This window comes from Eutrema salsugineum, unplaced genomic scaffold, assembly GCF_000478725.1.
Source record: "Eutrema salsugineum unplaced genomic scaffold, Eutsalg1_0 scaffold_13, whole genome shotgun sequence".
In the NCBI taxonomy this organism is placed as follows: Eukaryota; Viridiplantae; Streptophyta; class Magnoliopsida; order Brassicales; family Brassicaceae; genus Eutrema; species Eutrema salsugineum.
In genome coordinates this window covers 2,724,256-2,740,047 of record NW_006256885.1, presented here as the reverse complement: position 1 = coordinate 2,740,047, position 15,792 = coordinate 2,724,256, and the positions used below count along the sequence as shown (strand labels likewise).

Below are 15,792 nucleotides of genomic sequence, written 5' to 3'. Positions count from 1 at the left end.
ATCGGGTAATTACGAATATATATTGACATCAAAATATCGCAATAGACTGAAACACGTTTACTTTTTTAAACAGCTATTAGAATGAAACATTTTGGCAGATTGTAAAGTAAAATAAAACAATTATCCATGTATATATATAATAAAGTTTATTACTGTGGAACCTAAGGAAATTATTCTTGTAGACACGAACAAATCAAAAAAGATTGAAGGACACCAGTACGTCAAGGCGTGGTGGACCAATATAGTCCATATTCAATGATATATTATGAAATCAAATCTTATCCACTAATTGAAAATTCTTATTTTTGGTCATGAACTAGCTCTTAGTGGCTTCGTCTTATTTAATTAACAACGATCCAAACAAAATCTCAACAAACAAACATATTTTAGTAAAGAATTTTCGTTTTGTAAATCACACATGTCATTGCGATAGTCTTCCATGTGTGATATGTCCACAAAAGTCTTGATTTCTTTAGTTAAGAAAAAAAAGAAACAAAAAAAGCTAGGCCAAATGTATTGCATGATCGGGTCGCTTCGTCAAACAAGCTAGGCCAAATGTGTTCCATGATCTTAATACAATGTTAATTAAGAAGCAAACGTAACATAGATTACATTTTATAATGATAGTTAAGTAAATAAGACAATAGCAACGGTCCATGATACAAATAATTGATAATATAGACGATTTTGTAAACAAGTAATTCTCGAGGCGCTTATATAAATTATTCACCTAACAAATACACGTACACTAGTTTTAATATATACATGGCGATGCTTATAAGTTACATGTAACTCATATCGTAATACGTGTACAGTTTTAGCTAAAACTATGGTGTCTTTAATTTGTTTTCTTTTTTTTTTTGGTAAAACTCAACCTTTTAAGTTTTGTTTAGATTCGTAGAATCTGCTGACAAAAAATATCAAGCAAATTAATTTGATCATCTAAATGTATTTGGACAGCTAAAACTAATTAATTGTGTTCCGTAGATCTGATTCTCTCTGATCTTATGGGTTTTTGCATTTTGGTAAACCATGCATATGCTTATTTGCAATCCCAACCTTACCTGTTGAGGCACCGGTTTGTGGTCACCCAAAAAATCAATAAAGTATTGACTATGGATGATGAATATTCTAATATCGAAATCACAATCTTACTTTCAAAGCTGTACTCAAAATACTTAATTATAACCAAAGTTACAACTACTGCTGCAGTAAATCATTATCTGTTGAAATATTTGCAATTTTTTTAAAAAGGCAAAAAATGCAGAGCGTTTGGCCAACAAAAAAAAACCCCTTAATTAGAAGTTTTTTTTTTCCTTAATTAGAAGTTAGACATTACAAAAGCTATATTAACGGAACAAAAAGAAGTCGGTCTTAATTGGCCATGGATAAGTCTTGGAGAACCTATTTGCAAGTGTTTAGTTTCATCCATAGACATATTAGGAGTACTATATAACCAAAAGCAATATTTAGCATGTGGGATATACATTTTTATCGTAAAAATGAAAACAACGGATCATCACGGCAAAAGTCAGCATAGACATTTTCTACGTTCCAAAACCTACCAAGCGTGTATATAAATTATATCTCGTAAAAGATACATTGAACATTATGGTACCATCGCCGTTGGTATTAATTATTTTCATCTGTACCCTGTAGAAAACAAGAAACATAAAAGATATTATCTCAGTTGAAATATTGTCACGAAGTCAACAGAATCATATGTTTGTCAATTGTCATTGTTTAAAAAAGAAAACAATTTTTTCGCAAAAAAAGAAGAAAGAAAAACAATAATCAAAATAAAAATAAAAATTGTAAACTTGTTGTGCGAAAAACAATTATTTTATGTTGCTCGTACTGTAACACGAATCACGATTGTTAACACCAAAAAAGAAAATTAATAAAGGAAATTCACCTAGTATAGCTATTTCTACATATATAGATGCTTCTTCGAAGAACAGAATTTGATATTTATACATAATTCATTTCTCAGTTTAAGGCTTTAGATAAACGAAACTAATTTAATTAATGACGTCACTACAAGAAAACATGGATTTAGCGACTACATTTAGCGACTGAAAAATTAGTCGTTACTAGTTCCGACTATTTAGCGATTGATTTGCCTTTAGTTAGAGACTAATAGATTTCAGACGCAACGTAGTCGCTAATTAGCGACTAAAATAAACAGTTGTAACGTAATCACCAAATAACGACTAATATAGCGACTAACATTTACCAGTCGGTAATTAGCGACTGATTTGTGATCGCAATTAGGCCCAAAAAAAAACAAAAACGTAATTAAACCCAAAACTAGCCCAAAACGTAAAACACTTAACCATTTCTTCTCATTCGTGTTTTTCAGTCGAGAAAGAAACCCTAATCCCCTTTCTCCTTCAATCAACCCTAATCCCCTTTCTCCGTCGATCCAATTTCTCCTTCGATCAATTCTGTTCGAGAAAGAAACCCTAATCCCCTCTCTCTGAATCAATTTCATTTCTTCTCTAAAACAGTTTCCCCTCCATTTAATCGACTAAACCCCTTCTTCCCCTAACCCTAATCGATACAATCGATTTCATCGCAGATGGGTGCCGCTGGAAGGAAGAGAGGACGAGGAAGAGGAGGAAGAGGTGGTGCATCTTCTTCGCAAGCCAGAACTCCATCCCCTCTTCCTAATCGGTACGATTTCACTCCGGCGAGAACTTCCAAATCTCCGGTCTCGGTGAGGGATTATCCACCGCCTAATCAGCTTTTCCATCACTCACAGAGTCAACGTCGGAGCTTAGAGTCTGAACCTGCCAAATCTCCACGGTCTCAACCTCGTACCTCTCCGCCGCCTCAACCACGAAGCTCTACACACTCTCATCACCGACCCTCTCCAATGTCTGAAGAGCAAACTTCTCCAGCGTTTGAAGCTACCAATTCTGAAGCGGATGAAGGAGCCACCTTTGAAGAAGAAGAAGACCTAGTCCCAGCCAATCTCGCGGAGGACCAGCTACAAATCCTCAATGCTATGCTCACTCAATGATTGTGGTGGTGAGTGTGTGAGGGTTGTCAAGTTTTACCCTAAATGAAATCAATAGCCGCAAGTGCACAGCTGATCGATTGTAGTACTTAGGGATCGAATCCACAGGGAAGGAGGATCTTTTCCTGCAAATAGCCTTTGAAATAAGTATAAAGTAAGGAAGTCTAGAACCAAAATGATTTTGTGGGGGGTTTGGTAGTGTGTTTAAAATGTAAAAAATGAAATCTTAAAAGAAAATACGGGAATTAAATGACCTAATAACTAAACTTAACGAAAATGAATAAAAATGAGAAAAACGGATATTCTAATTGCTTAAATGAAAATCTACTAAAAAGGAAAGACAATATTGAACTAAAGCTTGAAATAAAAACGGTGTAAATCAATAGGAAAGAAGGCGTTGGGGTTCAGGGAAGTTTTCTCAGGGGTACGAACGATTCAAAACATTGCTAGAGAGTAAATTTGATAAGATCTTAGCTTAAACTTTTCGAACTGGAGTCACGGACGTATGAATACGCCACTGTCGTGATCATAGACAACTATCTCTCTCAACCCTGACCAGTAGGTTTCCACTCTGACCCTGGAAGAGAAGAGATGCATTATGTTTAAGACTCGTCCTAATTCACAAATCGTCCATAGGTAGGTTTCCACTCCTATGATTGTTTTGCTCTCCCAAACTAGATCTGACACCGGATGAACACTTTCGTGTCACCAAGCATCTGGATCAGATTGTAGTTCATGACGTTACTCTCATGCAGTAAAAACGAATTCAAAAGAAAAAGTTCTAAGATTCGGCTCAAAAGCTCATGGAATCCTCATCGAACATATAAATCCCCATCGAAAATCCCTTAATCCCAACAATAAAACTACTCAGACATAATGAACGAAATCAAAGACATAGTATTAAGAAGTAGAATGGAAACCGAAGTTGAAAAAGAAAGAACAAGGGTTCAAGAGAACAAATCTCTCTCTCCCTAAAAGCTAAAGCAAAAACAGTAAAAGTATGAAGTAATGATAGATGGTATTCGATTACACCTCGTTTAGGGTTCCTAAGACATGTATTTATAGTGCTCAAGACCTCTCTGGACGTCACTTAGGGTTTCTCCAAATGAGGGAATCATTGTGGGCTTCAGAAATGGGCTTTTGGGCTCGGAGGTTGCTGGCCGCGGTCGGGAGGGCTCTGACCGTGGGGAATGAGTGGTTTGCCGCGGTCGGGATGCTCCTGACAGTGGGGAATGAGTGTTTGGCCGCGGGTGGAAATGCTTGCCGGCTAGTTTACTGGACATCTTGCTCTTCGCGTAACTTTTGATTGAACCGTTGGATTGCCAAGCTGTAAAGTGCACTAGAAAGCTGATACTTCTATCTTTAAGGTCTCAAAATTTGAGCTGGATCAGACGGTGAGAAGGCCTTCAATCAGAGGTGAACTTCTGACGGTTTGACACTGAGCTGAAATCTGGTTTTCTATCCATTTTGTTAAGCTTTTCCCTAAGTTACCTGAAAAGAGTCTTGGAACTACAAATACTAGAAAAACGTGATAAAAGTACTTAAAAGCAATTAAAAACATAGAAAAGTATTTCAAAACGATCCATAAAAGTGGTCAAAATACGGTGTTATCACTCAATCTGGCAGAGAAGAGGTTACGACAATCCTCTCTCTAATAAAGAGACCGAATACAACATGGTATGCTTCTCTCTCTCTCTCTCTTAACTTAGGCCGAATACAACTTGGAACGATATATTCACACATATATGTAGGATGTGTAGCTTCGTGTAGGTTGTGTAGCTTCGTGTAGGATGTGTAGCTACGTGTGATATGTGTCTTGTTTGCATATGTCTGTGTATTGGTGTAGGTTGTGTAGCTTCGTGTAGGTTGTGTAGCTTCGTGTAGTCTCGTGAAATTGCATATGTCATGATATTGATATTGCATATGTTGTAACTGATTGTTTCTATGTTTGTAGGTTTGGCCGTGACAAGTCTTCACTGACCCGTAAGATAACCAAAGTCTTTACAAACAAGTTCGATGGTCCTTTTTATAGCTGGACATGTGTGCCTCGGGAAAGACAGGAGCGGTTCTTTGCTGAATTCGCGGTAATGTATTCCCTTTTTGTAACTTTGATTCAGTTTTTTATCTTTTATGTTTTCTCACTAACATCATATTCTCTCATGTTTTTTATAGAAAACACACACCTGGGATCCCTTAATAACTGGTGTTGTTCAACAAAAGTTTGAGAGTATATGTTAACAAAGGATGAAAGATATGGTAAGCAAAGTAAGGACTTCTCGAGAGCAACCTAATTGGGTAGGTGATACTCTCTGGAAGCAAATGACCCAGTATTGGAACACTGAAGAAGCCAAAGAGAAGAGTGCAACCACATCAGGGGCTCGACTGTCTGAACGTAAGGGTCTTGGACCTTACATACACGTGTCAGGGCAAAAATCATATCTACAAATCCAACAAGAAATGGTAAGTTCTTTTGAACTTTTAATTCTTGCATCTTGCATCGGTTCTTTTGAACTTTTGACTCTTGCATCTTGCATCTTGTTCTTTTAAACTTTTAACTCTTGCATCTTGTTCTTATCATTACAGGAAGAAGAATTGGGAAGACCGGTGAGTCTTGGTGAAGTTTTCATCAAGACTCACACAAAAGCATATGGGACCTTTGTAGATCGAAAGGCAGAGAGCGTGGCTGAAAGGTATAAGAGGAACTTGGAAGCTAGAATTAGTAACCAAAGGGCACTAGACTCAGATTCTTTAGAGGAGCTAACCGTTGAAGAGGAGAACGACCTCTTTCTCCAGGTAAGTCCTCGTTTTTGGTTTGTTGTTTGTATTTTATAATATAGTTGATTTTTTTTTTGTTTGAATCATTCTTTTGTTGTTGCAGTCGACATTCACAAATGAAAGAGGCATTCCATATGGAATTGGAAGCCTTTCACAGTCGCATATCAAGGGAAAGAGGAAGTACTCGGGTAGCTCTTCAAAATACAAGATTCTGCAAGAACAACTAGAAGAAGCTCAACGCAAAATAGAAGAACAAGCAGCTGAGAATGCAAGGCAAAAGTCCGAGCTTACAAGAGTTTCTGCAGAGCAACAAGCGAAGATCGACAAACTCTCCCTGGTCGAAAGGTATTTGGCTGCAACTGATCCAGCGTTTTTAGACTTTTTGGCCACAAACAACACCTCTGAAGATCCAGACGATGCTGCTTCGATGACTTCTGCTCCTCAAACCATTATTCTCCCGGAAGCATAGGTTACTCTACCTCTCTCAACTCTTTTGGTCTCCTTTGAACTCTCTAGTAATCTCTCGGAATCTTAGGCTCTAGAACTTTTTTCAATGACTTTGATCTCGTTTTGACTTATCTCCATGGTTGTATATAGTAACTCATTTTCCAATGGAAGTTACTATGACATTTGACTTTGTATGTCATCTCTTTTTTTTTAGAAGAACATATGTAATTTAATGTTTCTATGCTTCTTCTTTTCATAGTGTCTAATTATTATTTGAAACAAATTTGTTATAAAATCTATAAGTGGATTCAAATTACAAGGTATTGAGGAGCAAATTCGTAATACCAAAATGAATTTTCATTATGAAAACAGTCACAATCTATTCTATTAAAACAGAAGCACATTTAGTGCTTGCATCAAACACTCTAAATTTTTTTTTTATATATTATTGTTTTATGTTATATATAATTTCCGGAATTAGGTATTAAGGGGGATATTTTTAGATTTCCTAAAATCTAGGTTATCTTTAATTTAAATTTCAAATTATTAAAAATTTAATTAAATTTAGTTACAAAAATTTGCATTCAATTTAATTTAAATTCAAAAAATAAAAAAAATATATAATTAAAATTTATTACGAAAATTTAGATTATAATTTTAATACTTTACAATTTCTTAAATACAGGAAATATTTAATTTAAATTTTTAAATTTAAATAATATTTTTATAAAAATGCATAGTAAATAAATATTTTATCGTATTTTATCATAAACAATCGGTCTAAAATATCAAATATTTGAGATTAATAAATATTTATATTATACAATAATATGATCGAGCTGATTAGAGTTATATATATATAAGGTCCATGAGTTAATTTATTAAAACATGTAAGATATTAAGATGATTTGAGACAAAACTAACAGGTTAGCCCGTTTATATATATATATATACATTTTTTTAATAGCACAAATAGTAAATAAATATCTTATTATATTTTTTTCATAATCAATTGGTCCAAATATTCCATATTAGTATTTATAGGGTTATACAATTATAATTATAGTCTTATACGGGTTAGTTTGTCAAAACATGTAAGATATTAAAAATGATTTAAGACAACTAAACGGATGGATTAGTAAATTCATAGATATGAAGATTGTTTATGTGTAAATCTAAATTCACATAATAACAAAGTTTATAATTAACATTAGATCAATGTATACTTAATTAACGTATACTCTTATTCTACTAATATACAAATTTTACTGTTTAAAATTAAAATATAATAACAATTTTTGGATTTAAAAAAATAAATAACAAAAACAAATTATATCTAAACAAATAAATAAATGCAACTTATATTAGATATAAAAATAAAACATTCCCGTGCGGACGCACGGACTTAAAATCTAGTGCAGTAGTAAATCAGTCGCAAAGTTGTCGGGAATTAGTCGGTAAACAGTGGTTAAATTGCACCAAATTACCGTTTGAAAATGTAAAAATAGTTGCTGATTAGTTGCGATTGAGTCACAAACGTTGTCGTTAATCAGTCGCAAAATTCCCGACTGATTAACGACTAATTTACTTCGACAGGCTTGAGTCCTTCATCAGTTGCTATTTAGTGACTGATTACCGACTATTTTATTTAGCGACTCAATATTAACGACCAATTGAGTTAGTCGCTAATATGTCGTAAATGGACAATTAGCGACTACATAGCGACTATTCTTGTGGTCACTAAATCCATATTTTCTTGTAGTGCGTAAAACAAAATATTGTATTAATTGTATAAAAAAAACATATTGAAACTATCTTATTTCAGTCTACCAAATATACTATGTAAATCGATAAGGTGGTGAGTTTCTATATGTATGATATTTTTTTCTCTGTACTTAACGGGAAAACTATAGAATTTGTGTACTTTGTACTGTTAGATGTATCTATGCACATTAAAAATTCATTTCTGCTTATACAGAATGTTCAGTTTCTATTCGGACCGCGCATCGACTAGGATCAGCTAAGCCACCCAAAAAGATGAAGAAAAATGTACAATATATAATTATTTCAGAACTCCTTACTTAGTGGGTAACAAAAATTTGTTTCATTGTCCATTCGTATGGCTGTGCTGTTTGGAACTTCCAAAGATATAGTGGCGTTTTTATAATAATGATAAATGTCATTACATATACGGTGAGGGAAATTATAGTATCCTTAGCATTTCTGTAATTGGTATAATATATGGGGCTTGCACTTTTGCCATAGCTGTGACGGCATGCGTACGTACCATACATATTTGTGACAACGATTTTATATTTGTGGAAATGTTGTTATATATTAGACAGCGATCGATCGTATAATAATTCAAACTTATCACATAATAATACATGCATGTCGTGTCAAATGAACGGCGTGCAAAGTGAAAACTTCTCCTAATGAAGAAAAAAATGCAATCTTGTCTGATTAAAACGGTGTTTAGTTCTGGTTACTGAAAGTGACAAATGCGTTCTGAATCATTCAAGCTCGATCTAGCATGTCGTGTCAAATCGACGATATTTTCTATATGTTTTCGGTATTTAATTACTGGCAAAATAAGGATTAGAGAGCAAGTCGAATAGCAAATTAAATGATAGCTTTGATCTCAACCAAAACATTTAGAACATAGCAAGAACTCAATAAAAAAGTATTGAACCTGATTTGAATATTCGATATAATCGTAGAAAAATATAGTGTCGTATTGATATCGTAGTAGTAACGTTCTGCAGAGATGGATAGAGCACGACCAATGACAAGTACAATAATCATGTGAATGTGAAAGGAGTTGGGATTCGATGGGTCCCATACTGACAAACGTCCTTGAATTTTAAAACGCCGCCGTTCTGTAATTCGAGTCCATGACCATTGACAATTACCATTTTAATTTTTTTTCAAATATAAATAAATGGAGAAAAGGTAAACTAGGATATTTTATTTTATATGAAACCCTAAAATGTCAAAACTGTGCTAGCTGTCAAGATTTATTTTCTGATTTTTTCAAATAAATAGGGGTTGACAATAGAGGGTCGGGTCAGTTCTTTTATTAAGAAATCATTTACTTGGAATGTCATGGTTTTTATTTATTTTAACCGGTCTTGAACTGGATTGTCAAGATTCAAGATAGATTGGAATCATAATTTTAAAAATTTATATTATTTTGAATCCCTATCTAGAATTGGAATTTATAGTTGTGATTCGTTAGTACTGAATCAAGATTAATTTTTCACAATTTAACAGTATACAATTACTGAAAAAAAAATTTACGTTATCAATCTGGTCAAGATGATAGAAATTGTATATTATATTTGAAAGATCGTTAGAAGCAAACAAATGAGGCACAGATGGTTGATGATCTCTGTAACTTTTCGAATTCTAAGCTGGATGATTATACGAATTCACATGTTATAGAAGATTCTAACATTTCCCCAAATGTATCCAAAAATGTACTTTACATATAAAATGTCTTCCTCTGTAACGTAATGAAAGTCAATCAACACGAAAAGAGTAAAGACCAAGTATGAATAAATAGAGAGACCTAGAGTCGTTGTTTTCGGTTGTACTTTTTTTTTTTTAAGAAAAGAAACACATTTAAAATAACTGTTTTGCAATTAAAGAAATAAAAAGAAGATTTGCAACTTGTTTTTTCTTTTACAACTTGCTTACAATTCGTAAGAGTAGACAAATGCTTAACAAAGAAAAAAGAGAATCAAACTTCTATCGTTCATGGAAAGTCAGAAAAGTCAATCATCTGGAAGAAATTTTATTTTTTCTTGTTTCCTCACATGTCAAAATTAAAAATGAAAGCATAAAAACCCAAGTATGTAATAAAAATCAATAGTGTTACCGTTACGTAATGTTATGCAACGTGTGAAGATGATCAGCCGCCAACACAGCCACACACACGTTATCTATCTTATGTCTACTACTATGAATTATCCAACCAAACTTCTTAGAAAAACTCGATTCTTTGTACGGACGCATCTCATGTTCAACTACTTTCACATTGCTCAGACATGAGACCACATGTATTACCATTACGTTTAACTTCATTCATCTTTTTTTGGTTAATCCAAATTTTATTTACAGAATAACATAAAGCTATCTAATCGTTGAAGAATCCAGAAGAATTGGGGTCTTGTGATATATAAAAATGATATTAAGTAAAAATATCTGAAAAAATTATGTGAAACTAACAAAGAACATGAGAGATTTCATTTACGATTAACCATATCCTACATGCTTTGAGTGCATCACTTTTGTTAATACAATTAAATTTAAAAAACCTAAACCAAAAACTTGTAACGGTTAACTTAATACACACATTGTTTATAGACCGTCCATTTACTTTCCCATCAACAAAGAGAAAAACTTTCAATATTTCCATATTAAAAAAAAAAAGTTACAATGTTAACCACTGACTCTATAACTTTAATATTCTTAATACGGTCTCTGGGTCTCACGTGAAAACTGGCGATCCCGGTATGTGACGATCACGTCTCCAACTCTAAAAGACACGTGTCAGTAACCCACGTCGTCCGTTCACCAACTTTTACTCCTCCGGCTTCTCTATATATAACCCAACCCAACTTCCTCTTCACACTCTTTTATTTCAACATTCCTTAATTCTCACCAATCCCACATAATAATTTTCTCTCCCAATCCCGAGAAAACGATTTCAAAACTTCTTTTTTTTTATTTCCCTCGAAATTTCTCCACACGACAACGAAATTAAAACCCAATTAATCCCTCATAAAAGAAAAAGAAACCCCACAACAACTACTCAATCATTTTTTTTTTCATTCCCGGAAAATATGGTAATAGCTGCAGAAACCAGTGGTACTCATCACCGAAGACTCACTTTCGCCGCCTTCTTAAACTCCGATCCCATCGCCGACGAAGAAGAAAAGAGCCACGGTGGTGATATCAACAATCCCAGTAGCAGCAGCAGCAGCACTAGCAACAATGTTATTTATTCCCAACAACTTCAAAGCAATGCTTCGACCACGAGCGGCGATTCGTCTCCTAATCAGGTTTTATCTCCATGGAATCAGACATACTCTCCTTACTACACCGACACAACAACAACAACGACGCCGACGATGTCTCCGTCTCCGTGGAACCAGACTTACTCACCGTACTACAAGTCTCCCTGGATCTACCAGACCCGAAACATCGACGACGATCCAGTCAACGGTTTGATCGGTACAATCGTGAGGCAAGAAGGTCATGTCTACTCGTTGGCTGCTTCTGGAGATCTTCTCTTCACTGGATCCGACTCCAAGAACATTCGGGTCTGGAAAGATCTCAAGGATTTCGCCGGTTTTAAATCAACCAGCGGGTTGGTTAAAGCGATTGTGATAACCGGAGATAACCGGATTTTCACCGGTCATCAAGACGGTAAAATCCGGGTTTGGCGAGGGTCCAAGAGACGAACCGGTGGGTATTCCCGAGTCGGGAGCTTACCCACTATGAAAGAGTTTTTGACGAAATCGGTGAATCCGAAGAACTACGTCGAGGTTCGTCGCCGGAAAAACGTTCTGAAGATCCGACACTACGACGCCGTTTCGTGTCTCAGCGTGAACGAGGAGCTCGGTTTACTCTACTCCGGTTCGTGGGACAAGACACTCAAAATCTGGAGACTCTCCGATTCGAAATGTCTCGAATCGATCTCGGCTCACGACGACGCGATCAACACCGTAGCCGCCGGATTCGACGATTTGCTCTTCACCGGATCCGCCGACGGAACACTGAAAGTGTGGAAACGCGAGCTTCAAGGGAAAGGGACGAAGCATTTTCTGGTAAATGTGTTGATGAAGCAAGAGAACGCTGTAACGGCGTTAGCGGTTAATTTAACGGCGTCTGTTGTTTACTGCGGATCTTCTGACGGCTCCGTTAATTTTTGGGAAGGGCAGAAATATCTTTCTCACGGCGGGTCTCTTCGCGGCCATCGTATGGCGGTGCTCTGTCTCGCCGCCGCCGGGAGTCTGGTGTTGAGCGGCGGAGCGGATAAGAATATTTGCGTGTGGAGGAGGAACGGCGATGGGACCCACTCGTGTCTCTCGGTGTTGATGGACCACGTGGGACCCGTTAAGTGTTTGACGGCGGTGGAAGAGGCGGAGGAAGACGGCCAAGGAAGATGGATAGTGTACAGTGGAAGCTTGGATAAATCGGTGAAGGTGTGGCGCGTGGCGGAGACGCGGTGATTGGCTGAGATGTACTTTTGAGGATGAGAGATCACGCGCCTTTTTAACGCGCGTGGGGATGTGGACTACGTTTGAAAGGGAATTGTTACGCGGCCTATGTGATTCTTGCCTTTGTGGTCAAGGCAAGTTTTTTATGGCCGGCAAAAAGAAGCAGATCATACGTCCAATTAAAAGCTGCCACGTAATGAAAGTATATAAAAGGTTTAGAAAGTTCCTTTATTTTATTCCTTATTTTTTTGTAGACTGTAACTGCACATATTTGAATTACGTTTGGAAAAGAAACATAAAAAAGTGAAAATGATTCTGCTATATGTTCAGAAAAAGGGAAAACAAACCGTATATTATTTCATTGTATTATATTAATGAGATTTTGTTTATTACTTGATTATATGGACTTCGTTCAAAATGCAGTATGTTTCTTGGTTATTTTAAACCGATATTGTAAAAGATAAACATTTTTATACGTACGTACGTTAGGCTGATTTCTTAGCTTTCTTTGTTGAATAAAATGTCGCCCTTGGAAATTTGATGTAAATTAGTATCGGTGTCTTCACGAATTTATGTGAAAAGTCTCACTATCGTAGGATGTAAGTGTCATGCAAAATTATATATTTATGCATGCACATTGACATATATACATACACATTCAAAAATGGTTCGACAAAATGAAAAATTCGATTCAAATGAAGAACCTGAAGTGGAAAAACTTCAGTAGGAGAATCTAAAGTTTAGTGATTTAATATCTGGAGAGAGGATTAGACTAAATTTGTGATATATGGTATACCTTTACGTTTGATCTAATTAATGTTTAGCTTATAATAATAAACGTGTTTGTAATTCGCAAATCCGATCATCTGTTTCACGAATTCGAGTCAAATATCTCTATTTTAATCCTAGTCAAATATCTCTAGCTAGCTATTTTAATCCCTTCATTTCGCACTATATGAGGAATGAATATTTCTTTTATGTCAAGTGGGTAATTAGAAAACTATTGAAAAAAAATCAAAGGAAGAAAATAAGAGACATAAATGAAGAATAATAATACCAAAGTACTAATTTTCGAAGGTTCATTCACCAAATTAGATTTTGCGATGGGCGATGGCGACGGCGATATTAGGGTTTTGAAAGATGGTGGACGAGAGGTGACGATGATGGAGGTGAGTGAGAAGGACAGGCCCCCAGACAGGCTGGGGTCGGGCTCATGGGTACAGAAGGTATCGGAGGGTGGTGTTGGTGGGAGACTTTGTCCCGAGAGTGTTTTGGATGATGCGTTTGTGACGGAGCGGTTGGTGCTGGAGTTTCCGGATGGGGAAGGGGGAGAACCAGTGATTACGATCGGCACAGAAGTCTTAGAGGCGATGAATGGTTTGTGGAAACAATGTATGATTGTTAAGGTGCTAGGTCGTAATATCCCGATCTCGAATATGAGTCGAAAGCTCAAGGAGTTATGGCAGCCACGAGGGGCTATGTATGTGATGGATTTACCGAGACAATTCTTCATGGTTACGTTCGAGGTTGAGGCGGAGTACTTGGCGGCGCTAACGGGTGGACCGTGGAGAGCGTTTGAGAGTTACTTTATGGTGCAAGCTTGGTCACCGGATTTTGATCCGTTAAGCCATGACATAGTGACAACGCCGGTTTGGGTTCGTCTAGCAAATCTCCCAGTAAATTTCTATCATCGATCGATCTTGATGGGGATTGCGCGGGGTTTGGGGAAACCGGTGAAGGTGGATGCAATGACACTGAACTTTGAGAGAGCTCGTTTTGCCCGTGTTTGTGTGGAGGTAGACCTCAAGAAGCCACTAAAGGGGACAGTGATGGTGAACGGGGAGAGATATTATGTGGCTTATGAGGGAATGTCGAATATATGTGCGACCTGTGGTTTATACGGGCATCTAGTACACACATGCCCAAATGGGAGAAGAGAGGAGGGTGCTGGATCTCCGAAATCAACTATGGTGGCAGAAGTGACTAGTAATTCTCAGGTTGGAGATGGATTCACGGAGGTACGAGGGCGGAGAGGGGGCTTTGCAGTTAACCCTAATGGTATGGTGTTTAATGTGGGAAGCTCGGGTATTGACGTCGAGGAGAATATGCAGAGAACTTCGGGGAATATTGAGATGTCAAATAGGTTTGATGGGCTGGAGCAGGATATGACATATTTGGAATTACGGGAAGTCAACGCGGTCCGAGGAGGTGAGGAAACAAATGGGAAAGTTGAGATTCCATCACGTGAAGGGAAGAGTGCTATGCAAGCAAAGGGCTGGAAATTTAAACAAGGTGCGAATCATGAGTCTAGTAGCAGTAAAGGGATTTATCAGAATACAAGAATGGGAGGAACTAAATTGGCCAAGTCTAATACGAGCCATGGGGGGAGGAGTAGGAGCAATATGGTGGCTCAACCAACTCGTGGACTGATTTTTGGCCCAACAAGAGGAGAGGTGACGTTGTCTACATCGGGTAAACGTTTACGTGTGGAGAGTGGTTCGGTGGGCAGACCTGGAGGGAGATTTGAGAGTGTGGAGGAAGCAAAGAAAATGGAGGAAGTTGTAACTGCGAATCTTAGTACGGAGGTGGCGGTGATTATGACGGAGGTGGAGAAAGAGGGGAATGCTATGGGGATACAGTCCTCGGTGATGGAAGGGGGGGTTTACAAGCATGACGGATTTCCCCGGTAGTTCTACAAGTTGTTTACATTGTAATGATGAATTGTTTATTATGGAATTGCCGGGGGGCAAATAAACCCAATTTTAGACGTTCCATAAGATATATGCTAAAGAAGTTTCCAACGGATATTTTGGCAATCTTCGAGACGCATGCAGGAGAGGATAGAGCAAGAGCTATTTGTCAAGGATTGGGGTTTGACAATTCCTTTCGGGTTGATGCTGTGGGGCATAGTGGTGGGTTGTGGTTATTGTGGAGATCATGTGTTGGCGTGGTGGATATTGTGGATTCTTCGAATCAATTTATCTACGCAAAAGTGACGAATGGGGAGGAGATTTTGAACCTTGTGGTGGTTTACGCAGCACCGACGGTGACTAGAAGAAGCGGGTTATGGGACCGGTTAAAGACGATGGTTCAAGGCGTATCTGGTCCTTTGCTCGTAGGCGGGGATTTTAACACAATCCTAAGAGTGGATGAACGTTCAGGAGGCAGTGGAAGGTTATCATTGGATTCACTAGCTTTTGGGGAATGGATACACGAACTATCACTCATTGATATGGGATTTCGGGGTAATAAATTTACCTGGAGACGTGGAAGGGTGGCGAATACATGTATATCGAAGAGATTGGATCGGGTTATGTGTTG

The 15,792-nt window shown here is 37.2% G+C and overlaps 2 protein-coding genes across 2 annotated transcripts; both read left to right on the top strand.

The window, feature by feature from the left end:
* The first annotated feature begins 10,911 nt into the window (after positions 1–10,911).
* On the top strand, positions 10,912–12,884 carry LOC18023091 (protein JINGUBANG). Its single transcript, XM_006406485.2, has one exon. It carries the CDS (start codon positions 11,092–11,094, stop codon positions 12,481–12,483), a length of 1,392 nt encoding a protein of 463 aa, XP_006406548.1. The 5' UTR covers positions 10,912–11,091; the 3' UTR covers positions 12,484–12,884.
* Positions 12,885–13,574: 690 nt separating this feature from the next.
* Positions 13,575–15,161, top strand: LOC112088884. Its single transcript, XM_024159250.1, has one exon. It carries the CDS (start codon positions 13,575–13,577, stop codon positions 15,159–15,161), a length of 1,587 nt encoding a protein of 528 aa, XP_024015018.1.
* The last annotated feature ends 631 nt before the right edge of the window (positions 15,162–15,792 follow it).

Bases quoted from the DNA above. Each gene is read 5' to 3' on its own strand.
- LOC18023091 (XM_006406485.2), top strand. From the start codon at position 11,092: ATGGTAATAGCTGCAGAAACCAGTGGTACTCATCACCGAAGACTCACT.
- LOC112088884 (XM_024159250.1), top strand. From the start codon at position 13,575: ATGGGCGATGGCGACGGCGATATTAGGGTTTTGAAAGATGGTGGACGA.